At 44.5% G+C, this 27,216-nt stretch overlaps 1 protein-coding gene across 1 annotated transcript; it reads right to left on the bottom strand.

Moving 5' to 3' along the window:
- Positions 1–3,661: 3,661 nt before the first annotated feature.
- On the bottom strand, positions 3,662–27,216 carry LOC121290730 (T-cell surface antigen CD2-like). The gene is made up of 5 exons (XM_041211573.1): positions 26,806–27,216; positions 25,242–25,562; positions 22,126–22,371; positions 20,724–20,846; positions 3,662–5,209 (listed from the first exon to the last, which is right to left on the bottom strand). The coding sequence occupies exons 1-5, from the start codon at positions 26,864–26,866 to the stop codon at positions 4,833–4,835; spliced, it is 1,128 nt and encodes a 375-aa protein (XP_041067507.1). The 5' UTR covers positions 26,867–27,216; the 3' UTR covers positions 3,662–4,832.

The following is a 27,216-nucleotide window of genomic DNA, read 5'->3' as shown; positions in this document are numbered from 1 at the left end:
ATTATCTCTACTTTGGTTCACAGGGAGCTCTGCCAAGTGACCGACACCCTCAGCCAGCCAGTCCCTCAGCTCCATCCAGGTTCTCACCTTCATCCAAGAGGACATCTCCTTCATTGAGGAGCTGGAAGTAAGCAGCCTGGAAGACCCATCGCAGCGCTTACCCAGACCCTCCACTAGCACAGAGATACACACTTCGATGGGATCTAGATCTAGAGCAGGCTCGGGATCACAACCTGAAAGTCATCACATGGTCATGTGTCTGCAGCAGGAGGGGGCAGGTTCAGCCAAGCTCCCCAGTGCTCGGAGGAGTGCTGGTGAAGAGGTATCTGTGAGGTCCAAATCAGAATGCGAGCCTCTGGATTCGGCCTTCCAACTCATCGCGGGGAGTTAGCAGAAGGCGGGGAACATCACACAGAGCTGTTGGAAATCCTCAACAAAGTGGTACGTAAGTCGGAGGAGCATGTGCGCTCACTCCGTGGGGAGGAATGCGGATGCCATGGAGACCCTGATCTAGCAGAACACAGAGATGCATGGAGACCTCAACTCCATTGCAGTTGCCATGGGTGAGTTCCTGCAATGGCAATATGAGAGGGCAACAGGGCGCCTGAAGGGAGGAGCAGTGGCAGCTGGGCACCCCTGGGACATCCACTCAGAAGCTGTCCTCTTCCTCCGAGTCCCCTTTGCCTGTGCTCACCTCAACCTTAACCTCTCACTGCAGAGGGAGCAGCTGGTCCACAGGAGGACAGCCAAGACAAGCTTGGGTCCTCAAGGCCTCGGCTCTCCAGAGGCCGCATACCAAAGTCATCAGAGGCAACAGGGCCAACCGCTGCACAGGCTGTCTCCATCTCTGTTGCGGATGTCAGGGCAGCATCTGGAAGAAGTGTTAGGCCTAGAAAAGTTAAGAATTTCTGGTCACAAGTGATTGTACAGGCGAACATATTTTGTCACTTTATAATCTGAAAATATATTCACTCTCACTGTGTAATGTGTAATGGTGTTCTACAGCTTCATTTACAGGCTTTGTGAGTCCTCCCCCAGCAAACCCTCCTAGCAGTTCAGCTGTGTGCAGAGTGATCCTGGAGGGAGAAGTATGTGTGTGGCGGGACCTTTCAGAGCCTTCCTCAATCATGCTCATCTCACTATCCTGAGCATTTTCAATGCTGCCTGCTGGGGTTCTCTTTCAGTTGTCCATCTGAGCTGACCTGCACCTCCACCAACCCACTGATTGCACTCCTATGCAGCACCTGTACCCATCCAACATCAGACTCCAATCACTTTCGATTTCAAAAACATGGTTGTAGTAAGGTTTTTTCTCAGCTCCCCTGTCCTTTCCCCTTTCCTAGTCACACATGACCTGTCCCCCATCACTCTCAGCCCCCCGGCATCACTTTCCACCTTCCCACTGTCGCCTACCAACCAGAACCCTTTACTTGCCAGGATGTCTAGGTCAACGTGCACAGTCCCTACCTTCCCAAGAATCCCACCCCCATCCACATTGCCCTTCCAGACCCCCTCTTCCCATCCCCAGGGTCCATGTCTGCTTCCAACTCCCCACCAACCACCCTCACCATCCCTTCTATCATTACGATCGCACCCATACCCTCCCACCCTTTGGGCTCACTCTGCCCCGTCTCATACTCACCATTCCCACTCCCAGTTCACTCCCCGGGTGGCAGTCATTGACTCCACAGATCCCTCCCTTGCACGCTTGCCTGGATATTCCCCGCCACCCCCCGCCACTCCCTCCTCTACCCTTATTCGCTCCTTCACTCTTAATCCCTCCTGCACAATTAATCCCTCCTCTCCTCCCCCCAGACTCCTTCCACTCCCTGAACACCTTCCCTTGCTTCAAACTCCTTCCTCCCCCAGGGACTCCCAGCCCCTCCAACCTCCTTCCTGCCCATGAAATCCTCCCCCCCTCCAAACTCCTTCCTCCCCACCGAAGTTCGGCCCTCCACCGAAGTCCTTCCTTCCCTTGAACTTCTTCCTCTCCCCTTCCGAACTCCTTCCCCCCTCTGAACTTCTTCCCTTACATCTTCCTCCTCCCTTAACCTACCCCCCTCCCCCCCACTGCCGCACTCTCCCCCGTTACACCTTCCTCCCCCATACTCTCTTCCCCCACCTCCCAATCTCACCCTGCATCCTCTTCCACCTTCATTCCCCCCCTCACAGTCCCACCTGCATCCCACTATGCCCCCAACCCGATGCATGTTCCTCTCACACTGACAGTTGGACCTTCCTTTCCCCCTTCGTGATAGTCATCTGTAGCAGCCCATGGCCAAGACTGCGATGTGCTGAAGCAGACCCAAGACATCAATGGAGAACTTCTAGCTTCTGTGAGCCACTTTGCAGCAGGGCCATGTCCATGAGAATCCACCCAGCATGCCATGCATATGTTTCTCAGGGCCTGGTAGCCGAAGGGCTCCAGCATCTTCTGCTTCTCGGATGTCCATAATGTGAGCGAGGCCCTAATGCTAAGTCCCACTTCTGCGTGTCACACTTGTCAAGATGTGTTCTGGGCCGGTATTTTCCACCAACATGGGCTGATAATTTGATGCAGGAGATGATTTAGATGAGAAGGGCTTATAATTAGATGCAACGTATTAAATAACATTCTCGATGTGCGGCGGTGGGAATTGCAGCCCGCATTTGACGGACAAAGGTGTGAAAATAATTTTTGGCCTTCTCACCATTTTGTCTGCTCATGCACACCATCATGTGACACCATGACATGCCTGACACCAACAGGGATGGAAAATTCCAGCCAGTGGGTCCATCAAGAGAGTGGCAAGTTAACCTCAGACAGGTTATCTGAATTGACCAGGCCCAGTTTCTGCTTCAATGCTACGATTGGCTGAAATAGAGAACATTTAGTCTGCTAACCAAGGCAGGACGGTGTAGTGTATTTTGTTTATTTACATGAAGAGGCCTAGGTTAAGTTGGAAAGAGTGAATTTTTGTTATGACTGTTAATTTGAACATTAGTCTGAACGGCCTTGACAAGGTGGAAAGGATGTTTCCTCTTGTGGCTGAGTCCAGAACTAGGGGGCACTGTTTTAAAATTAGCGGTAGTCCTTTTAGGACAGAGATGAGGAGAAATCTTTTCTCTGAGGGTTGTGCGACTTTGGAATTCTCTGCCTCAGAAGGTGGTTGAGGTGGGGCCATTGAATATTTTTAAGGCAGAGGTAGATAGGTTCTTGTTAGGCAATGGAATCAAAGATTATCCGTGTTAGCTGGTAATATGTCGAAACACAAGAAGATCAGCCATGATCTTATTGAATGGTGGTGCAGACTCGAGGGGCCAATTAGTCTACTCCTGTTCCTATTTCTTATATTCTTATTTCATTGCTGATTGTAAGATAGTAGCATCATATAAATCTATTTTTAGCCTCACCTTGCTAAAGTGTTAATCAGCCTCTCAACTGGAAGACTGAGGAAGTGCGCAGGGGGGCACATGCAAAGTGTCTAATTCAGCAAACATAGTAGTTGTATTGTTACACTCCCTTACCTCTAAGCATAATTAGGTATGAGTTAATTCTGCCGTATAAGAGCTATGGGTCTGTTTAAAGGAGAGGGCAGTGCCACTGAACCCAAGAGAATCTCTATAGTACCTTTTAAACGGTGCAAATCATATTAATGAACATCAACGCATCAGGCATACAAACAGTACAACAAAAAAGATTTATTATCCTGGCTTTAATCGTTTCTAAACAAAAAAATAATACTGCCGAAGTATCTGTTCAGGAAGACAATGTCCCTTAATTCCAAAGGAATGGAACAGGATAATTACATAGAATTTACAGCACAGTAAAAGACCATTTATCTCAACTGGTATATGCTGGTGCTTTTGCTCCACAGAAGCCTCCCCCAGCTCTTATTCACCTAACCTTGTCAGCACGTCCTTTTATTTTTTTCTTCCTTGTATATTTATCTAATATCTCCTTAAATACATCTCTGCCATTAACCTTAACTCCTCGTCTTATTATCGAGTTTCACATTCTATAACCATTCTCTAGGTATGGCAGTTTCTCTTGGGGGGACTAAATTAATCTTATGGCCCCTCATTTTGATTTTCCCCCACAAGTGGAAAGATATTCTTCTTATCCAGTCTTAAAGGCTTCTATTAAGTCACCTCTCAGCCTTCTCTTTTCAAGTGGATGGGACAAATATTCTGATGGTGTTTTGATTTCTGTATTTAATACTCTAACACAATTAAGACCACACCACATTGCTGAGTTAAAAAAAGGCTCTAACTCCCCTCAGGTAAATTTGAAGTTCTCTACTGAATTTGAGAGGAGGACATGTTTGAAACAAAATTTTGCTTGATATAAGCTGAACTCAACATTCCTATTAAGTCTGACATTTTACCTCCCTTTATCTCCAGTAGCATCTCTGTTTCTACCATATTCATTGTCAAAAACATTGCAAGGTAGACATTTAAATATTTTAATCTCATTGTTGTTCCACAATAGAAAACATAAAAATGAAATAAATATCAAATATTCAGATTATTGTTAGCTCTGACTGCAATGAATACTCTTCAGCAAAAGCAAAACACAGCTACTTATCTTACATACATCTATATCTCTTGTTAAAAACATTTATGAATAAAGTTACAAAGATCTTACATCAATTGGTAAAATTATTGATTATTAGCTTGTTGTGCAAATAAATTATTTTTATAAGCAACCTGTAGAAATTGCAACCCCATTACTGTAGCAAAAGCACAAATGATGATCTTACAGCATTTGAGGAGATAATATTCTTATTTGTAGGAATGATTTTTCTTTATAAACACTCCCACCTAAAAAACATGTTCCTAAAGTAATTTTGTTAGTTAGCATCAATGACTTTTCGTGGTGGGAGAGGTACAGGCCCTCTGTCTACTCTCAGTTCTCTCTTTTCAGTTTTCGGTACTCTATCTCCTCTTTGTGTGCGCTCTCCTCTCTGTGCGCTCTCTCCTCTTTGTGTTCTATCTCCTTTCACTCCTCTCTGTGCTCTCTCTCCTCTGTGCTCTCTCTCTCCTTGCTGTGCTCTCTCTCCTCTGTTCATTCTTTCTCCTCTCTCCTCGGGTTTTCGGGATTGTAGTTTTGGTGCAGTATATTCTTCAAAGTGTTGTCCAGGTCTTGGTATTGGTTGCCTTGGCTGTTTCATCTGTTCTCTGGAATTTATGGGGGCTTTCAGCTCAGCTTGGGGTGTGTTCTCCACCACTAAACCGAAAGAAGAAAAAAAATCATTACTTCAAAGTTACACTTGTTCATGCAAGCGAAAATCAAAAAAATTAGGATATAAAAAATCCTTTCACTAGATGGTCATTATAACCCTCCCCAGGTTAACAGAAGTGTTTTTCTTTAACTTTACAGGCAAGACCATATAACCTGGCCCCACTCCCACCCTCCATCCTCCTTGTTATAGTAACTTGTATGCCAAAAGATTAAAGCAAATTTCAGCTCTGCATTCCTGGAAAAATAGATACACCCTCACTCCAAAGCTGCAGACAAAACTCTGAACTGTTTCAACTCACTTAAATGTTGAGGGTAAAGAGAGACCGAGTTCACCATGTATGCCTTAAGTGTAGTAATGAGCACAGAAGTGAGTTATTGAGAACTAAAGCAATTTAAATTGAGTTGAACTGATTTGGTTCAGTGATTTGGTTCAAAGTAAGATGGGCATGTTATTTAAAAAATATTGGCGCTTGGGCAAAGAGAATCAAAATGTCTCAGCACAAGCAATCAGTCAGTCTTATGCAGGATCAATAGTTTGTTATTGTCTTAATGAATACAAAATAATCAGTAGCAATCGGTGGCTTTAACCAAATCAACTAAATTAGGTCAGTTTGACTTTGTGTATATCTGCTGAAGTATAGAAGTGCCAGTAATTTCCTTGTTTTCATCCAACAAACATCTCCCAGGCCTTCTTTTTCTGGTGATATGGTTCGATCCACACTATTCAGCCTTGAGCACATTGTGCAGGTCAGAACATAGGAACATAAGGAATGAGGTCAAGATTAGACATATGGCCACACGACCATGCTCCACCATTTAAATGGCAGAATTTTATGGCCCCATTTTGGTGGGGACGGGGCCCTGAAAGGTAGCGAGACATTCTAAATCCCATTGGCTTTGCCGGGAACGTAATATCCTGCTGCCATAAAATTTTGCCAAATAAGATCACAGCTGATCTTACAACATATAAATATGCATATATATGTCTTGAAAGTACTTTGTAAAAATGTTATTTTATGTAACCATGTAGGTTTCAGCCAAGTCCTTCATATTTCCCAGTGACAGAAGACGCAGTGAAGCCAGTCTCCTGCCCCGTCAGAAAAACACGGTAATCAGCTCCTCTCCCTCACACAAAGTACTCAGCCCTCCTCCATCACAAACATTGTACTCAGCCCTCCTCCCTCACACAATGTAATCAGCCCCTCTCCATCACACATTGTAATCAGCCCCTCTCCTTCACACACTGTAATCAGCCCCTCTCCATCACACATTGTAATCAGCCCCTCTCCATCACACACTGTAATCAGCCCCTCTCCAACACACATTGTAATCAGCCCCTCTCCATCACACACTGTAATCAGCCCCTCTCCATCACACATTGTAATCAGCCCCTCTCCCTCACACACTGTAATCAGCCACTCTCCATCACACACTGTAATCAGCCCCTCTCCATCACACATTGTAATCAGCCCCTCTCCCTCACACACTGTAATCAGCCCCTCTCCATCACACACTGTAATCAGCCCCTCTCCATCACACACTGTAATCAGCCCCTCTCCATCACACACTGTAATCAGCCCCTCTCCCTCACACACTGTAATCAGCCCCTCTCCATCACACACTGTAATCAGCCCCTCTCCCTCACACACTGTAATCAGCCCCTCTCCCTCACACACTGTAATCAGCCCCTCTCCATCACACACTGTAATCAGCCCCTCTCCCTCACACAGTAATCAGCCCCTCTCCCTCACACACTGTAATCAGCCCTTCTCCCTCACACACTGTAATCAGCTCCTCTCCATCACACACTGTAATCAGCCCCTCTCCCTCACACACTGTAATCAGCCCCTCTCCATCACACACTGTAATCAGCCCCTCTCCATCACACATTGTAATCAGCCCCTCTCCATCACACATTGTAATCAGACCCTCTCCATCACACACTGTAATCAGCTCCTCTCCCTCACACACTGTAATCAGCCCCTCTCCCTCACACACTGTAATCAGCCCTTCTCCCTCACACACTGTAATCAGCTCCTCTCCCTCACACACTGTAATCAGCTCCTCTCCCTCACACACTGTAATCAGCTCCTCTCCATCACACACTGTAATCAGCCCCTCTCCATCACACACTGTAATCAGCCCCTCTCCCTCACACACTGTAATCAGACCCTCTCCCTCACACACTGTAATCAGCCCCTCTCCATCACACACTGTAATCAGCCCCTCTCCATCACACACTGTAATCAGCCCCTCTCCCTCACACACTGTAATCAGCCCCTCTCCCTCACACACTGCAATCAGCCCCTCTCCCTCACACACTGTAATCAACCCCTCTCCCTCACACACTGTAATCAGCCCCTCTCCATCACACACTGTAATCAGCTCCTCTCCCTCACACACTGTAATCAGCCCCTCTCCCTCACACACTGTAAACAGACCCTCTCCATCACACACTGTAATCAGCCCCTCTCCATCACACACTGTAATCAGCCCCTCTCCCTCACACACTGTAATCAACCCCTCTCCATCACACACTGTAATCAGCTCCTCTCCCTCACAAACACTGTAATCAGCACCTCTCCCTCACACACTGTAATCAGCCCCTCTCCATCACACACTGTAAACAGACCCTCTCCCTCACACACTGTAATCAGCCCCTCTCCATCACAAACACTGTAATCAGCTCCTCTCCATCACACACTGTAATCAGCCCTTCTCCCTCACACACATTGTAATCAGCCCCTCTCCCTCACACACCGTAATCAGCCCCTCTCCATCACAAACACTGTAATCAGCTCCTCTCCATCACACACTGTAATCAGCCCTTCTCCCTCACACACATTGTAATCAGTCCCTCTCCCTCACACAGACTGTAATCAGTCCCTCTCCATCACACACTGTAATCAGCCTTTCTCCCTCACACACGCTGTAATCAGCCCTTCTCCCTCACACACTGTAATCAGCCCTTCTCCCTCACACACTGTAATCAGCTCCTCTCCATCACACACTGTAATCAGCTCCTCTCCCTCACACACTGTAATCAGCTCCTCTCCATCACACACTGTAATCAGCCCCTCTCCATCACACACTGTAATCAGCCCCTCTCCATCACACACTGTAATCAGCCCCTCTTCATCACACACTGTAATCAGCCCCTCTCCCTCACACACTGTAATCAGCCCCTCTCCCTCACACACTGTAATCAGCCCCTCTCCCTCACACACTGTAATCAGCTCCTCTCCCTCACACACTGTAATCAGCCCCTCTCCATCACACACTGTAATCAGCCCCTCTCTCTCACATACTGTAATCAGCTCCTCTCCATCACACACTGTAATCAGCTCCTCTCCATCACACACTGTAATCAGCCCCTCTCCATCACACATTGTAATCAGCCCCTCTCCATCACACACTGTAATCAGCTCTTCTCCATCACACACTGTAATCAGCCCCTCTTCCTCACACACTGTAATCAGCCCCTCTCCATCACACACTGTAATCAGTCCCTCTCCCTCACACACTGTAATCAGCCCCTCTCTATCACACACTGTAATCAGCTCCTCTCCCTCACACACTGTAATCAGCCCCTCTCCATCACACACTGTAAACAGCCCCTCTCCCTCACACACTGTAATCAGTTCCACTCCCTCACACACACTGTAATCAGCCCCTCTCCCTCACACACTGTAATCAGCTCCTCTCCCTCACACAATGTAATCAGCTCCTCTCCATCACACACTGTAATCAGCCCCTCTCCATCACACACTGTAATCAGTCCCTCTCCCTCACACACTGTAATCAGCCCCTCTCTATCACACACTGTAATCAGCTCCTCTCCCTCACACACTGTAATCAGCCCCTCTCCATCACACACTGTAAACAGCCCCTCTCCCTCACACACTGTAATCAGTTCCACTCCCTCACACACACTGTAATCAGCCCCTCTCCCTCACACACTGTAATCAGCTCCTCTCCCTCACACAATGTAATCAGCTCCTCTCCATCACACACTGTAATCAGCCCCTCTCCATCACACTTTGTAATCAGCCCCTCTCCCTCACACACTGTAATCAGTTCCACTCCCTCACACACACTGTAATCAGCCCCTCTCCCTCACACACTGTAATCAGCTCCTCTCCATCACACAATGTAATCAGCTCCTCTCCCTCACACACTGTAATCAGCCCCTCTCCATCACACACTGTAATCAGCCCCTCTCCATCACACACTGTAATCAGCCCCTCTCCCTCACACACTGTAAACAGACCCTCTCCCTCACACACTGTAATCAGCCCCTCTCCATCACAAACACTGTAATCAGCCCCTCTCCATCACACACTGTAATCAGCCCTTCTCCCTCACACACTGTAATCAGTTCCACTCCCTCACACACACTGTAATCAGCCCCTCTCCCTCACACAGACTGTAATCAGTCCCTCTCCATCACACACTGTAATCAGCCCCTCTCCCTCACACACTGTAATCAGCCCCTCTCCATCACACACTGTAATCAGCCCCTCTCCCTCACACACTGTAATCAGACCCTCTCCCTCACACACTGTAATCAGCCCCTCTCCATCACACACTGTAATCAGCTCCTCTCCCTCACACACTGTAATCAGCCCCTCTCCCTCACACACTGTAAACAGACCCTCTCCATCACACACTGTAATCAGCCCCTCTCCATCACACACTGTAAACAGACCCTCTCCCTCACACACCGTAATCAGCCCCTCTCCATCACAAACACTGTAATCAGCTCCTCTCCATCACACACTGTAATCAGCCCTTCTCCCTCACACACATTGTAATCAGTCCCTCTCCCTCACACAGACTGTAATCAGTCCCTCTCCATCACACACTGTAATCAGCCTTTCTCCCTCACACACGCTGTAATCAGCACTTCTCCCTCACACACTGTAATCAGCCCTTCTCCCTCACGCACTGTAATCAGCTCCTCTCCATCACACAGACTGTAATCAGCTCCTCTCCCTCACACACTGTAATCAGCCCCTCTCCATCACACATTGTAATCAGCCCCTCTCCCTCACACACTGTAATCAGCTCCTCTCCCTCACACACTGTAATCAGCCCCTCTCCATCACACACTGTAATCAGCCCCTCTCCCTCACACACTGTAATCAGCTCCTCTCCCTCACACACTGTAATCAGCCCCTCTCCATCACACACTGTAATCAGCCCCTCTTCATCACACACTGTAATCAGCCCCTCTCCCTCACACACTGTAATCAGCCCCTCTCCCTCACACACTGTAATCAGCTCCTCTCCCTCACACACTGTAATCAGCCCCTCTCCATCACACACTGTAATCAGCCCCTCTCTCTCACACACTGTAATCAGCTCCTCTCCATCACATACTGTAATCAGCTCCTCTCCATCACACACTGTAATCAGCCCCTCTCCATCACACATTGTAATCAGCCCCTCTCCATCACACACTGTAATCAGCCCTTCTCCATCACACACTGTAATCAGCCCCTCTTCCTCACACACTGTAATCAGCCCCTCTCCATCACACACTGTAATCAGCCCCTCTCCCTCACACACTGTAATCAGCCCCTCTCTATCACACACTGTAATCAGCTCCTCTCCCTCACACACTGTAATCAGCCCCTCTCCATCACACACTGTAAACAGCCCCTCTCCCTCACACACTGTAATCAGTTCCACTCCCTCACACACACTGTAATCAGCCCCTCTCCCTCACACACTGTAATCAGCTCCTCTCCCTCACACACTGTAATCAGCCCCTCTCCATCACACACTGTAATCAGCCCCTCTTCATCACACACTGTAATCAGCCCCTCTCCCTCACACACTGTAATCAGCCCCTCTCCCTCACACACTGTAATCAGCTCCTCTCCCTCACACACTGTAATCAGCCCCTCTCCATCACACACTGTAAGCAGCCCCTCTCTCTCACACACTGTAATCAGCTCCTCTCCATCACATACTGTAATCAGCTCCTCTCCATCACACACTGTAATCAGCCCCTCTCCATCACACATTGTAATCAGCCCCTCTCCATCACACACTGTAATCAGCCCCTCTCCATCACACACTGTAATCAGCCCCTCTTCCTCACACACTGTAATCAGCCCCTCTCCATCACACACTGTAATCAGCCCCTCTCCCTCACACACTGTAATCAGCCCCTCTCTATCACACACTGTAATCAGCTCCTCTCCCTCACACACTGTAATCAGCCCCTCTCCATCACACACTGTAAACCGCCCCTCTCCCTCACACACTGTAATCAGTTCCACTCCCTCACACACACTGTAATCAGCCCCTCTCCCTCACACACTGTAATCAGCTCCTCTCCCTCACACAATGTAATCAGCTCCTCTCCATCACACACTGTAATCAGCCCCTCTCCCTCACACACTGTAATCAGCCCCTCTCCATCACACTTTGTAATCAGCTCCTCTCCCTCACACACTGTAATCAGTTCCACTCCCTCACACACACTGTAATCAGCCCCTCTCCCTCACACACTGTAATCAGCTCCTCTCCATCACACAATGTAATCAGCTCCTCTCCCTCACACACTGTAATCAGCCCCTCTCCATCACACACTGTAATCAGCCCCTCTCCATCACACACTGTAATCAGCCCCTCTCCCTCACACACTGTAATCAGCCCCTCTCCCTCACACACTGTAATCAGCCCCTCTCCATCACACACTGTAAACAGACCCTCTCCCTCGCACACTGTAATCAGCCCCTCTCCATCACAAACACTGTAATCAGCTCCTCTCCATCACACACTGTAATCAGCCCTTCTCCCTCACACACATTGTAATCAGCCCCTCTCCCTCAAACACCGTAATCAACCCCTCTCCATCACACACTGTAATCAGCTCCTCTCCCTCACACACTGTAATCAGCCCCTCTCCCTCACACACTGTAATCAGCCCCTCTCCCTTACACACTGTAATCAGCCCCTCTCCATCACACACTGTAATCAGCCCCTCTCCCTCACACACTGTAATCAGCCCCTCTCCCTCACACACCGTAATCAACCCCTCTCCATCACACACTGTAATCAGCCCCTCTCCCTCACACACTGTAATCAGCCCCTCTCCCTCACACACTGTAATCAGCCCCTCTCCCTCACACACCGTAATCAACCCCTTTCCATCACACACTGTAATCAGCCCCTCTCCCTCACACGCTGTAATCAGCCCCTCTCCCTCACACACTGTAATCAGCCCCTCTCCATCACACACTGTAAACAGACCCACTCCCTCACACACTGTAATCAGCCCCTCTCCATCACAAACACTGTAATCAGCTCCTCTCCATCACACACTGTAATCAGCCCTTCTCCCTCACACACATTGTAATCAGCCCCTCTCCCTCACACAGACTGTAATCAGTCCCTCTCCATCACACACTGTAATCAGCCTTTCTCCCTCACACACGCTGTAATCAGCACTTTTCCCTCACACACTGTAATCAACCCCTCTCCCTCACACACACTGTAAACAGCCCCTCTCCATCACACACTGTAATCAGCACTTCTCCCTCACACACTGTCATCAGCCCTTCTCCCTCACACACACTGTAATCAGCCCTTCTCCCTCACACACTGTAATCAGCCCTTCTCCCTCACACACACTGTAATCAGCCCAATCTCCATCACACACTGTAATCAGCCTCTCTCTCTCACACACGCTATAATCAACCACTCTCCATCACACACACTGTAATCAACCCCTCTCCCTCATATATACTTTAATCAACCCGATCTCTATCACACACACAGTAATCAACCCCTCTCCCTCATATGCACTGTAATCAACCCGATCTCCCTCACACATACTGTAATCAACCCCTCTCCATCACACACACTGTAATCAACTCCTCACTGTCACACCACAGACACTGGGGAGGATTTTTCCCTTGTCAGCCAGACTCTGCGGGGGCGTTAAGGAAGCTGCCGGCCACCTGCACTCGGGGCTGGACCACGATATCATGCTGGCGGGCTAATTAAGGCCTGCCTAGCATGAAACGTGAGCGTACGGGGGTGCGAGGAGGGTGAGTGCGAACTTTGCGCATGTGCATGATTGCCCGCTTGAATATCTCCCTGAGGCACAGATCTGCCTAAGGTGGATGAACACTTTTCAAAAAAGATAAATGTTTCTAAATGATATAAAGCATGTCCCCTCATGTGACGCTGTTACATGAGCAGGGACATGTAATTAATTAAATTTTAAAGTTTTTATTTTATTTGCTGTTGGAAACCTCATCCCGCCCGTGGATGCGGTTTCCTAAAAATTGCAAAGGCCACTTGGCCTTTATGCATGCTTGCCCACCGTAAGGTTGGACAGATAGCGAAAAATTTCTTTTAATTACCTCTTTAATGGCCTTAATAGGCCTATTAATTGTTGGCGGGCGCATTGCAAAATCTGGCGCGTGCCCGCCGACTGAAATATCACGCGAGTGCGCGATGACGTCGGGATGCTCGCCTGATATCATCGCACATCATTTTGCACTCAGCACAACATTCTCAAGGGCAATTGGGGATGAGCAATAACTGCTGGCCTAGCCAGAAATGCCCACATCCCATGAGTGAATAAACTAAGGCACTGCAATGAGTCCCTTGCTCCCCACAAGCACACTGTAATGAATCTCTCTCTCTGCACAATCATAATGATCTGCCTGTCAATAGGGGCCACTGGGGAGTTTCAGCAGACCTGAGAGATCAAGTCTGAATCCGAGCTAGTGTGCAGCTGATTCACCATCCTCATGCTCCTTTTCTGCCTATAGAAATGCCTATTAATATTTTCACATTTTCTTAACATATTTTAATTACAACCCACATGGGTCCCAGTTATGCCTGTCTCTTAATGGGGTATGTGGAACATTCCTTGTTCCAGTCATACTCCGGCTCCCTCCCACAACTCTTTCTCCGGTACATCGATGATTGCTTCAGTGCTGTTTCATGCTCTCATCTGGACCTGGAAAAATTTATTAATTTTGCTTCCAATTTCCACCCCTCCATCATTTTCACATTGTTAATCTCTGACACTTCCCTTCCCTTCCTTGACCTCTCTTTCTCAATCTCTGGTGATAGACTGTCCAGCAATATTCATTATAAGCCCACCAACTCCCACAGCTACCTCGACTACAGCTCCTCACACCCCGCTTCCTATAAGGGCTCCATCCCATTCTCTCAGTTCCTTCGCCTCCGTCGCATCTGTTCTGATGATTTCACATTCAAAAACAGTTCCTCTGACATGTCTTCCTTCTTCCTTAACCGAGGTTTTCCACCCACAGTGGTTGACAGGGCCCTCAACCGTTTCTGGCCCATCTCCAGCGCATCCACCCCCACACGTTGCTCTCCCTCCAAGAACCACTTATCACCCTACTAGCCCCTGCATTCAAAGGATCATCCTCCACCATTTCTGCCAACTCCAGCATGATGCCACCACCAAACACATCTTCCCTTCACCCCCCCGGTGGCATTCCGCAGGAATTGTTCCCTCCGGGACACCCTGGTCCACTCCTCCATCATCCCCTACACCTCAACCCCCTCCCACAGCACCTTCCCATGCAACCGCAGAAGGTGCAACACCTGCCCCTTTACTTCCCCTCTTCTCATCGTCCAAGGGCCCAAACATTCCTTTCAAGTGAAGCAGCATTTCACTTGCACTTCCATCAATTTAGTCTACTGCATTCACTGCTCCCAATGCGGTTTCCTCTACATTGGAGAGACCAAACGCAGACTGGGTGACCGCTTTGCAGAACACCTTTGGTCTGTCCGCAAGCATGACCCAGACCTTCCTGTCACTTGCCATTTCAACACTCCATCCTGATCTCATGCCCACATGTCCATCCTTGGCCTGCTGCAATGTTCCAGTGAAACTCAACGCAAACTGGAGGAACAGTACGTCATCTTCCAATTAGGCACTTTACAGCCTTCCGGACTGAACATTGAGTTAATCAGTTTTAGATCATGAACTCTCTCCTCCATCCCCACCCCCTTTCTGATCCCCCTTTTTTCCAACAATTTATATAGATTTTTCTTTTCCCACCTATTTCCATTATTTTTAAATGTATTTCCATCTATTGTTTTAACTCTACATTTTAGCCTATTTCGATCCCTTCCCCACCCCACCCCAACTAGGGCTATCTGTACCTTGCTTTTCCTGCTTTCTACCCTTAATGTCACCTATTAGCACATTCCCTAGATAATATCACCACCTTCAACATCTCTTTGTCCTTTTGTCTATGACATCTTTTGTCTATCTCCACCTATCACTGGTCCTCTATCCAGCTCTACTTGTCCCATCCCCCTTAAAGCAGCTTATATTTCACCTCTTTTCTATTTTTCCTTAGTTCTGTTGAAGAGTCTTATGGACTCGAAACATTAACTGTGTCCCTCTCCGCAGATGCTGTCAAACCTGCTGAGTTTTTCCAGGTATTTTTATTTTTGTTTTTAATTAAAACATTCTCTTCTTACAGCCACGTCAAACCTTTTCTCACTTAGCAACCACAAAGCTTCCAACAAGACTTGTTAGATTATAATCAAGAACAGAACAGATCTCAGGGTTAGATGGTGGTGTAGTGGTGATGAAACTGGACTAGTAATGCTCCTGAAATTTGGTGGAATTTAAATTCAATTAATAAAATCTGGAATATAAAGCTAGTAATCCTAACCATGACAACTATCATTGATTGTTGTAAAAACCTATCTGGATCACTAGTGTTCTTTAGGGAAGGAAATCTGTCGTCCTTACCTGGTCTGTCCTACATGTGACTCCAGACCAAATACAATCTGGTTGACCCTTAACTATCCTCTGAAATAGCTGAGCAAGCTACCCAGTTCAAGGGCAATTAGGGATGGGCAACAAATGCTGGCCTTGCCAGCGATGCCCACATCCCATGAAAGAATATAAAAAAGAGAAACTCTAGCTGATTTTCCATTCCCTAATCCAGAAACAGATGGTCTAACACAACACAGACTGGGACTCAAACTTGGAACCTTCCTGCTTTATATATTTTTGGCATATGTATTTTTTATATAACATTTTGGCAACTGAATGACTGAGCCAGCAACCCTCTAGTTTAAAAGGAATTACCTGTGCTTGCTACCTGGTGGACTAGATAGTTAGGTAACTCCCAGGATGTTGATAGTAGAGGATTCAACGACGATAATGCCACTGAATGTCAAGGGGAGATGGTTGGACTCTCTCTTGTTGGAGATAGTCATTGCCTGGCACTTGTGTGTCACGAATGTTACTTGCCACTTATCAGCCCAAGCCTGAATGTTGTCCAGATCTTCCTGCATATATGGGCATGGATTGCTTCAGTAACTGAGAAATCAGCAATGGTTCTGAACATTGTGCAATCAGACCCACGGCAAGGTGTTTAACTCTTAAATGCCATCTGAAATAATCTAGCAAGCCACTTGTTTGTACCCAACCGTTCCAAAGTATTGTTACTGATGAGTCCCCTCAATATTTCTTTCTTGCTTGCCTGTGGTTTAGTGATGCATTCTCTGATGATTTCATTTTTCTCCTTCATACCTTAACAGACACATACATCCACACTCTTCATTTATTATCACTTTTAATTCTAATTGTAATTAACTGCAGGTTCATATATCTGCCTATTTTGGATGTCCTGTGCATGGATGTCTACAGAGTGGTCCCTGGTTAGGATGATGAATAAAATGATGTTCAGCATGGGTGAGATGAGTGGTCAACACTATAGCACAGTGGCTGGGTCTGTAACAGTTATAAATAATGTACTTGTCCTCTTTCTCAATATATTGCTGTTTTTATTGCTTGTGCTTGATCTTGATAATAAAAAGGCAGAAAAGAATATGGTAAATGCAGGCAAAAGATACCATGAATCCTTGAATTAAGAAAGTGGACAAGATAAATATCTGTTATTGCAATCAGTTTTCACTGTTCTCTTTGAGAGTCTTTTATGTTTAAAAGTGAGTCAGTAATCAGTCCGACTCTTAAGCACTGGCATATCCCCAGACCTTGGTACAGGCTCACAAAGACATTCATTATCAGCTCTGAATGTAGGTTTTAATCCAAACCCAAATACACATCAGGATTGCCTATGGATGTGGGCAGCAGTTTTGAATCAGTTGAGATTTAGTAAGGCGGAGGATGGAAGATCAGCCAGCAGACCATTGGAATAATTGAGCGTGGAGGTGACAAAGGCTGAAGCAGAGCTCAAAACAGATGTGGTTAAGGAGGTGGAAATGGGTGATCTTTGTGATAGAGATTGGATCTGGGCACAATTTGGGAACACGTGAATAAAAAGACTGGCAACAGAACCATGAAACTAGGGGATTGCTGTAAAAACCTATTAGGTTCGCTCATGCCCTTTAGGGAAGGAAATCTGCCATCCCCATCTGGTCTGGCCTACATGTGGCTCTGGACCCACGCAATGTAATTGACTCTTAAATACCCTTGGAAATGGCCTAGTAAGTAATCCAGTTATATTAAACCACTACAGAAAACTCAAAAAAGAACAAAAGCAAATGGACCACCTGGCACGACCTAGACACATGGAAGTGATAAAGGCACATCCTACCCAGTTGGCCCTGCAAAGTCCCCATCACTAATAACTGGAGACTTGTACCCAAATTGGGAGAGCTTGACATAGTCATACCCACACAATCATAGTATACAGCCCACATCTCAGACTCCTCCATCCCCATACCTGGCAATGTCCTTTCCCACCGACAGGGCAAGCCCAGCAGATTTGGCGGCACAGTGGTATACAGTCGGGAGGGAGTTGCCCTGGGAGTCCTCAACATTGACTCTGGGCCCCATGAAGGCTCATGGCATCAGGTCAAACATGGACAAGGAAACCTCCTGCTGATTATGACATACCCCCCTCTCCCTCAGCTGATGAATCAGTGCTCTCCATGTTGAACATCACTTGGAGGAAGCTCTGTGGGTGGCAAGGACACAGAATCTATTCTTGGTGAGGGCCTTCAATGTCCATCATCAAGGCAAGGATATAACGCTTATCGGGTGGTGTGCACCCAGCCCGACTGAGCACAAAACAACGCCTGCTGTCGTCGGCGAGTGTCACGATGTCATTGCCCACTCACGTGATATTTCAGTAGATGGGCGCATGCCGCAGTCAGCAGTGTGCCGCTGACAATTAAAAGGCCTATTAAGGCCATTAAAGTTATAATTGAAAGAAATATTGGCGGGTAGCCGAAAAGGCCAAGCGGCCTTTGCATTTTTTAGGAAGCCTCATCCATGGGCAGGATGATGTTTCCAACAGCAAATAAAAATAAAATAAAATTTTAACATTTCATTAATAGCATATCCCTGCTCATGAGGGGACATGTTTTGTACCATTTTTAAAATCATTATTTTTAATGTTTTAAACTGTTCACCTCCCTGAGGCAGCTCTGTGCCTCAGGGAGCTTTTCCAGTGCGCAGCACTTGTGCGCATGCGTGAACTTGCACTCACCCTCCTCCCTGCCCATCCCCCCCACCCCCCAACACTTGCAGCGCTGAGCGCTGCCATACATGTTTAATGCTGGGCGGGCCTTAATTGGTCCAGCCCTGGTCGCGGGCTGCGGTCGGCTTCCCGATCGCCCCTGGCCTGCCCCTGCTGAGCCTGCCCGAGGAGGAAAGAATCCTCTCAAGAGTGGCTCAGCGGCACCATTACTGACCGAGCTGACCAAATCCTAAAGGATACGTGTTACAGGCTGAGCCTGCAGCAGGTGTTGAGAAAACCAACATGGGGCAGAAACCTACTTTGCCTTGCCCTGACCAATCTACCTGTCGCAGATGCATCTGTTCATGAGAGTATTGGTAGGAGTGACCACCACACAGCCCTTGTGGAGGCGAAATTCCATTTTGGCACTGACGATACCCTCCATCATACTGTGAGGCACTAAATGAGATACAAATTCAGAACACGTCTAGCAGCTCAAAACTGGTCATCCAGGAGGCACTGTGGGCCATCAGTAGCAGCAGAATTGTACTCAACCACAATTTGTAACCTCATGGCCCTCACTCTACTATTATCATTAAACCAGGGTATCAAACCCGATGATGAGTACAGGAAGCATGCCAGGAACAGTGCCAGGCATATCTAAAAATGAGGTGCCAACCTGTGAAACTACAAAACAGGAATGCATGCATGAGGAAGCCTGGAAGTAACATGCGATTAACAGAAGAAATCCCACAAACAAAAGATCAGATGAAAACTCTGCATTTCTGCCACGTCCAGTTGTGAATAGTGGTGGACAAATAAACAATTAACTGAAGGAGGCTCCATAAACATCCCCATCCTCAATGATGAGGGAGAGCAGCACATCAGTGAAAAAGACAAAGCTTAAACATTTGCGACCATCTTCAACCAGAAGTACTGAATGGATGATCCATCTTGGTCTCCTCCTGAGGTCCCCTGTATCACAGATATGAGTGTTCAACCAATTTTATCCACTCCATGTGATATCAAGAAATGGCTGAAGACACAGCAAAGGCTATGAACCTTGACAATACCTCGGCTGTAGAACTGAAGACTACTGCACCAGAACTAGCCATGCCCCTAGCCAAGATATTCCAAAGCAGTTACAACACTGGCATTTACCTGACAATGTAGAAAATTACCCAGTTATGTCCTGTCCACAAAAAACAGGACATATCCAATCCAGCCAATTACTGCGTCATCAGGCTACCCTCAATCAGCAGCAAAACGATGGTGGGTGTCATTGACAGTGCTATTAAGCGGCAGTTACTCAGCAATAACCTGATTACTGACTGATGCTCAGTTTGAGTTCTGTCTGGACCACTTGACTCCTGAGCTTATTATAGCCTTGGTCCAAACATGGACAGAATTCCAGAGGTCTGATTAGCATGTCCAGCTGTAATTTAGCTTAGTATTAGCTTCTCTCATTACATATAAAATGTTAAAAACCAGCTTTACGCATAGAAATCCAAGATTAATTCAGGACATTGCTGCAGTCATTGGAAGGAGCAGCCAAGTTATTCATTTCATTGGCAATAAATGTGACTAGCTCACTGCCGTAAACATCAAGACAGTATTCAACTAGATATTTGACTCAACATGGGTTTATTTAATAATACTTGACATATAGGAGGAAATCGGTGGGGATTAATGGATGACAGTCCATCACAGCACCAGGGCCCTGTTGTGCAAATTTTTTAAGGGTAAGGTAGTGTCTGGGAGTTCTTAGATGAGTGGCTCACTGCCTGACTTCTTAAAGCTTCTCCACCATTTAACATGCTCGAGTACAGAGTGTGACAGAATATACAATACTTGCCTGCTTATAGCTTAACTATAGGCCCATGTTAATCCATTTCCTGTATGGTGAGGTGTTATATTCAGGGCCATTTTGTGAATTGTCAGCTTTTTTTGGAACTGTAGCAATTTTTTGAAGAGATTAATCAATATTTGACAGTTTTCTTGGCAATTTATATGTCTTCAGTTCACAGAGCCATACTATTACTTACCATCTCCCCTTTTCTGTCCATGACATTTTCGAATGCAATAAACCACTAGGATTATTAAGATGGTTACCAGTCCTGCTGCTCCTGCTAGTATCATAATTTCATTAAAACTCATGATTTGAGTTTCTGTAAATAAAAAAGGAACGAATGAAAGCATAAATAATGTCTGCAAAGCCACACAGTAAAAATTTAACAATAAATATTTTATGACAGGAATACCAGTATTGTAATTAAGATTAAGATATGAAATGATATTAAGCATTTTTTTTCAGATAATATATTAAGATAGCAATATTCATTGTTATAATCAACATTAAAAATGTATGAGTGGCATGTTCTTATTCCAGTATCTAATGCCAGTGGGCCCATTTTGACATGGGACGATCAGTGTTAACAGCAGTAGAGGCCTAAGTCAACTTCCTGTTAACCCCAATAATAAGCCTGATATAACTTTGTCAAAGGCTTACTGCTGGGCATCTAGCATGCCTGCCTGAAACAACTAGTAGGCCAGTTTCCCATGCAAATCAGGATCCTAAAAATGTCAATTTTGTGTGATGTGCCTGGATGCTGACACTCATGAGCATTTTTTTTGTGTGTAGATCCAGAAGAGCACAGGTTCTCCTCCTGGATCCACAAAACTGCAGCAGGCTCATTCTCGGCCTACCCTGGAATCATTCCCTACCTCCCCATACCCCAACTCACCAAACCTGCTGGCCTCAATTATGGCAGGCTGGTTCGCTAACCACCCAAAGTCAAAATTGACCTCAATGAGTGATGATAGAATCTACATATATGCCCATTGTTCATCAGAGGAATGGAGCCTGCTCTCTCCATCAGGAAAGGATGGTGAGTGGTGTAGTATAAAGTAAGGAGAAACAGACCAAGAAAGTAAGATCAATTTACAAAGTCATACTTTGAATTTTGGTATCAAATCAATGCAAATTGAAAGCTGCAAAGGACATTTACAAAGTGATTATATCTAAACTCCAGTGTGAAAATTATGAACTGCATTTCTTTATTGACAATATGTTACTTGACCAAGGATGTCAAATGGAATTTTGGTTGATATTTCAGTCTTGAAGTCAGCTTCCCTTTATGGAAACTACTTCATTTCCATTTCCAATTGTTTAATTAATTTACAGGATGTTGGAAAGATCAATATTTACTGCCCATCCCTAATTGCCCTTGAGAAGGTGATGGTGAGCGCCCGTCTATGCTTCCCCCCGCACTTCCCCCCCCCAACCCAGTGGGGGAAATTTTTCCCCAGGTTAACACAATCCTGTATATCAAGTGAAGTTGAATGCATAGGAACCAGTTCTATCTATTTCTCATTATCAGACAATATTTGTAAAGACTAGTGCAAGAACCAACTAGCTGTCACTATAAAATATTAATCTGCATTTACCTGAACAGTCAATCACTCCTGAGTCTTCGGTTTTACTAATCTTATTGCTAGCAACACAGATATATTGCATACTTCCAGTCTTTTCCAAGTGTTGCATCTTGTTTAAGTATCTGTCAGTGCCTGTTTCATTTAGTGAGTCACCAGATAATTTCAAAGTGAAACTCGTTCCATTCTCCACTTTACAGGTTATATTGACCCATTTTGAAGAAATACACCTCAAGTTCAAGACTGGCTTTGAGACACTCACTGAAAGAGAAAGATAGTTTACATAATAAACAAATAATCTACAACAAGAACAATGCTAACAATTATTTTTATAGCACCTTTAATGCAGTAAAATCTCAATGCATGTCACAGGAGCATTACCAAACAAAATAGACATTGAGCCACATAAGGAGATATTAAGATAAATGACCAAATCTTGGTCAAAGATAGGTTTTGAGGAGCATTTTAAGGGACAAGAGGGAGATAGAGAGTTGGGAGAGGGTTAGAGGTAGAAGCCCAGGGTGTTGGGCCTCATCAATAGTCGAACGATTAAAATTGGGAATGTGCAAGAGACTAGAATTGTAGGATTGTAAAGATTTCAGAGGGTTCATAGAATGGAATCATTACAGCACGGAAGGAGGGTTGTAGGGATAGATGTTATTATAGAGGTATGGAGGTTGAGGCCTTCAGGGGATTTGAAAACAAGAATGAGAATTTTAAAATCAAGATATTCTCAGACCAGGAACCAATGCAGGCTAGTGAACACAAGGGTAATAGGTCAACGATACTTGGTACGAGGCACAAAATAATCTTCAACAAAATGTCAAAGTATCACTGTGTAAATATTACAGCTGGAGGTGAACTTAAAAAGGAGCTCTGCACTTCAGTTAGTCTTACTGATAGAATTCCAAATTTTACACTCCACCATCAATGATCTGTTAAATCAATAAATAAAGTTGATAAGAGCAACTGAACAAGTGAAGTTTGATGCTCAGTGACCAATTCAAACAGTGAAACTGGAAATAAGCTAAACTTCACCATATTTTGAAGGAATATATTACATGGTGCAAATAACAGAAAGTGAATTTAAGGAAATAATTTACTTTTAGGCTTCTGATGTTTATTTATCATGATCAAGTACTTTAGCTTTGTGATTCCAGCTAACATGAGCAGAACTCTCTGATCCAGCTAGATTCTTTGTCAACTGCTTCCCATCAGTATTGCAGATTTTTGGTCACAAATGTAAGTCTGCAGCATGCATTCCCTGTGATCTACATGTTAACATTTGAAGGATATACAGGGGAAATTTAAAAGTCCATATTGTATATAAACTACAGCTTTAGACTTTGCAAAAACTAAACAAATTGAAAATACAAAGTAGTTCTGTTTGACATCCCAAAAAAGAGAATGATGGGCTTTAGTTCGGACCTAATCATTCACCAGAACATGAGACAGGCTTTAGTTTGAAAGTTGTTCAATTCTTGCATTTTCTGTTTTTACTTCACACTTGCAGCATGTTTTCTACTAGCGCTAGAGTTTACTATGTGCACTTGAAATCAATGTACAGAAAAGTGTAGTGCACCTGTGGCTTCCTGATAAACCGCCTGCAGTCTCTAGGTTACCACTTGTGGCAGGGATCATGAAAAATTCCTCCTAATTTTGATTCATAGATCTTGGCTGACAAATTTGCACAGTGACATGAAATTTGACCAAAAAGAAGCTGGCACCAGGATGTGTGGGGAACTTTTTGAGGTAAAAAGATTCCGGAAGAAAACCCAGTGACATAAAATAAATTAAGATAAAAATAATGAAAGCCAAGCTATTAATCATATTGACCACCCTAGAATTGCTATCAGAAAAGACCTATTTACCTTAAAATTCTGAACATCTTATTTTCTTCATTATTGTACATCTAAGCCAACTGATCAAGTATAGTTCTTGGAAGTAGTAAAAAATAATCCAAATTTAACTTTTTCAATTAGTTAAAAAGTACTGTTCAACCACACAATGAATAGAAAGAAATGGCTTGATAGAATTCACTAAAATATTCCAGTAAAGAACTTAGATATTCAGCGAACATAATGTAGAACAGAACAAAGTGTGGATTAAGATTAAGAGTATAAATATGATATAGCATCTGATATTCCAGTTACCAGTATATTATACATTGTGGCTCAAAGCAGCCTTAAATTTTGCTCCTGGTTTATAGTAAGTACTCGGAACTACTTGCAATTCGGTGCAAACCCATTCAAAAAAGTGTTCCTTAAATTTTGGCTCTTGTTTACCTCGAAACCATCTCAAATCTGCTGGTTTAGGATTCAATGTTGTGTAACGACATGATGAACATCACAAGGATCTGCGTAGACTCTTTTTTAAGATAGCCAGCATGCAGAATAGATGGTTCAAAATATAAACTTTGCCTGTAATACAGAACTGGAATGCTCCAGCTCCAAGGCATCACCATCTAATATAACAAAAGCATCTAAGTGCAAGTCCAGTACAGAGGGACTATATGCACCGGTACCCGTGTGCCTGCACCAGACTGACATCAGAACAGTTCCATGACAGTTACATTACCAGTCTAGCACCAATACACAACTGATAGCAGTACCAAACTCATATCTGTATCAATGCCAATTTCAGATTTCTACCAGAGCAGTACCAGTTCCAGGAGAATAGCACTAAACTCCGCACCAGTACAATACAAGCATCTAAACTGCATCATATTTACTTAGATCGAATTGCAACCCCATTGACGTGGTTCAAATGGTGTCAATGCCATTATCCCCCACCCACCTACAAATCTTGAAGTACCAGATCCCCACTATCATGCATATAAATAGAACTTTTCACATAATACAATGTATTAACATCATGTACATTGTGTGTAAATTCATGTTGACAGGTTGACGTTGTGGGTGCTGCTTCAAGATTCAAAGGGATTTGGAGTTTCTGTACTGCATGGCTAATCATGACTCGGAGAATATTTCCCCAAATTCACAACGCCCTAATTAATTGAAATAGATTCTTTACCCCAAGGGATTTGGAATCCCCTACTTTTACCCAGTGAATTTTGCCTGAGGCTTTGGGCTGAACTCTAACAAAGAAAGGTTTAAATGAAATAAACTCACCAAGTAAATGCAATTTAAATCCTTCAGTAGATAGCAGTATTCCATCTTTGTTATATATTTCAAACTGATATTTTCCTTCATCAGTTTTTTTCCCGATTTTAAATGTCAAAGTCCCATTTGGAGAAACTTCTAATCTATTTTCATTACCACCATAAGCCTTAGACAGATTATTTTTGTATCGTGCAACTACTTTGTCTCCTTTCTTCCACTTAATCTCATGGTAATCATGAGAGTTTTGATCCTGAACATCTAAAAACACTGACTTCCCAAGTTCACCATAAACATTCTCTCCAGTGTCACAACTTTCTGTAAGAAACGGACCTGTAGATTAAAGAATAAAACTGTTTAAATATATTAATATGGTCAACTGATCTCTGACATGCAAGAAAACCCATCATCAATCCAAACTACTGAGAAATCCACCAGAGTGGAGTTTCTGTTAGCCTGATATAGGGTACAGACTCTTCCACATGAAGGACATCGAAAAAGTAACCGGTCCAAAGGGCTTTGATACAGGTTGACAGGTGCAATGCTTAGAGAACTCCAAATGTGTGCAGGATTCCTCCTGGAGTTCAATTAACTACATCCCACAGTCTGACAGCTGCGAGTACCGGTAAGTTCCCACTGCTTGTCCAGCCAGGACTAAAGACGTTAGCTTAAATGGTATCTGGAACTGATTGAGAAAACTCCCAGGCCCCACTAACAGTTCCACCCCTTTAGGATAAATTATCCACAGTAGCTAGAATTGCCACAAATATGCTTACAGTATATCACATTATTAAACCTGCCATAGTGGATTGACTTGGTTCCAAATGTTAATCTCATCAGTGTTATCTTGAGAAACCTGAACTTGAAAAGACTTATTTTCCTTCGTTTTCAAGGAATGTATAAGTGTAATTTACAAAATTACCATTGAAAATGTAAATTTAAATTTCAATATAAATATCTAGAAATAAATGCCTTTAAACAGTGTAAGTTGGCAATCCTGATTCAGTGATGTTTTAGTTATTAATGTTCAGAAGTACAAATTTGAATTATAATAATCTCTTAGGAGTAACTTAACCAAACTTTTAAATTAAATATTGAATACGAAAGATTTTATATTAGGAACAGCGAATTAATTGCATGGTTAACAGATATACGAATATTGTGCGCTTTTAGCTTTGGAAGGTAAATTAAGTGCACACTTAAGGGTGTAATTTCATAAAACAGAAACAACAGCATAAGATACAAGAGAAATGTTTGAGTAAATGTAATCAATATTTGTAACAACAGCTAATGCAATAGAAAATCTTCCTGCCCAATTTGCAATTCATTAAATAACCTCTGTTTCCAAATTTCCTTTGGAAATTAAATGTATAGGGGTAATGTAAACTTTTGAAGATTGCATAAAGCAGTGGATATCACAGCGGCTGCCCATCAAGTTAAATGGGAAGGAAAATTGTATGGTTGTAAAATGGTCAACTGTACTAATATCACCTTTTCTATACTTTGTGAAAGTTAAAATTAACCCAAAGAATTTAATACGTTAAGTTAAAATGTACTTAAGTTTAAATTTCCTTACCTGATGTAGTTAGCAGAAAAATTATGTTGAACTGTAGTGAACATTTTTGATAACAAAACATTTTGACTGAATTTTGCCTGTGTACCAATAGTTAAGATCAGGAACTGTCTATTTAAAGTAAAAGCTCTTCTACAAAAAAGAAACTGATGTAAGTAGCTCAGCTCTGGGTGGGAGGAGGAGACAAAAGAATATGATAGATAGCTCTGAGTGGAAGGCAAGGGCTGACTGGTATAGCTCTGTATAGGGAGGAAGGGTTCTGACAGGCAGCACCCAGCAGAAAAGAAGGGGAGGGGAAGATGAGACAAGACTTTAACAGGGCAGAAACAGAATTACTTGGAAAAACTCAGCAGGTCTGGCAGCATCGGCGGAGAAGAAAAGAGTTGACGTTTCGAGTCCTCATGACCCTTCGAC

Source organism: Carcharodon carcharias, chromosome 18, assembly GCF_017639515.1.
Source record: "Carcharodon carcharias isolate sCarCar2 chromosome 18, sCarCar2.pri, whole genome shotgun sequence".
In the NCBI taxonomy this organism is placed as follows: Eukaryota; Metazoa; Chordata; class Chondrichthyes; order Lamniformes; family Lamnidae; genus Carcharodon; species Carcharodon carcharias.
This window is presented reverse-complemented; position numbering and strand designations above follow the sequence as displayed.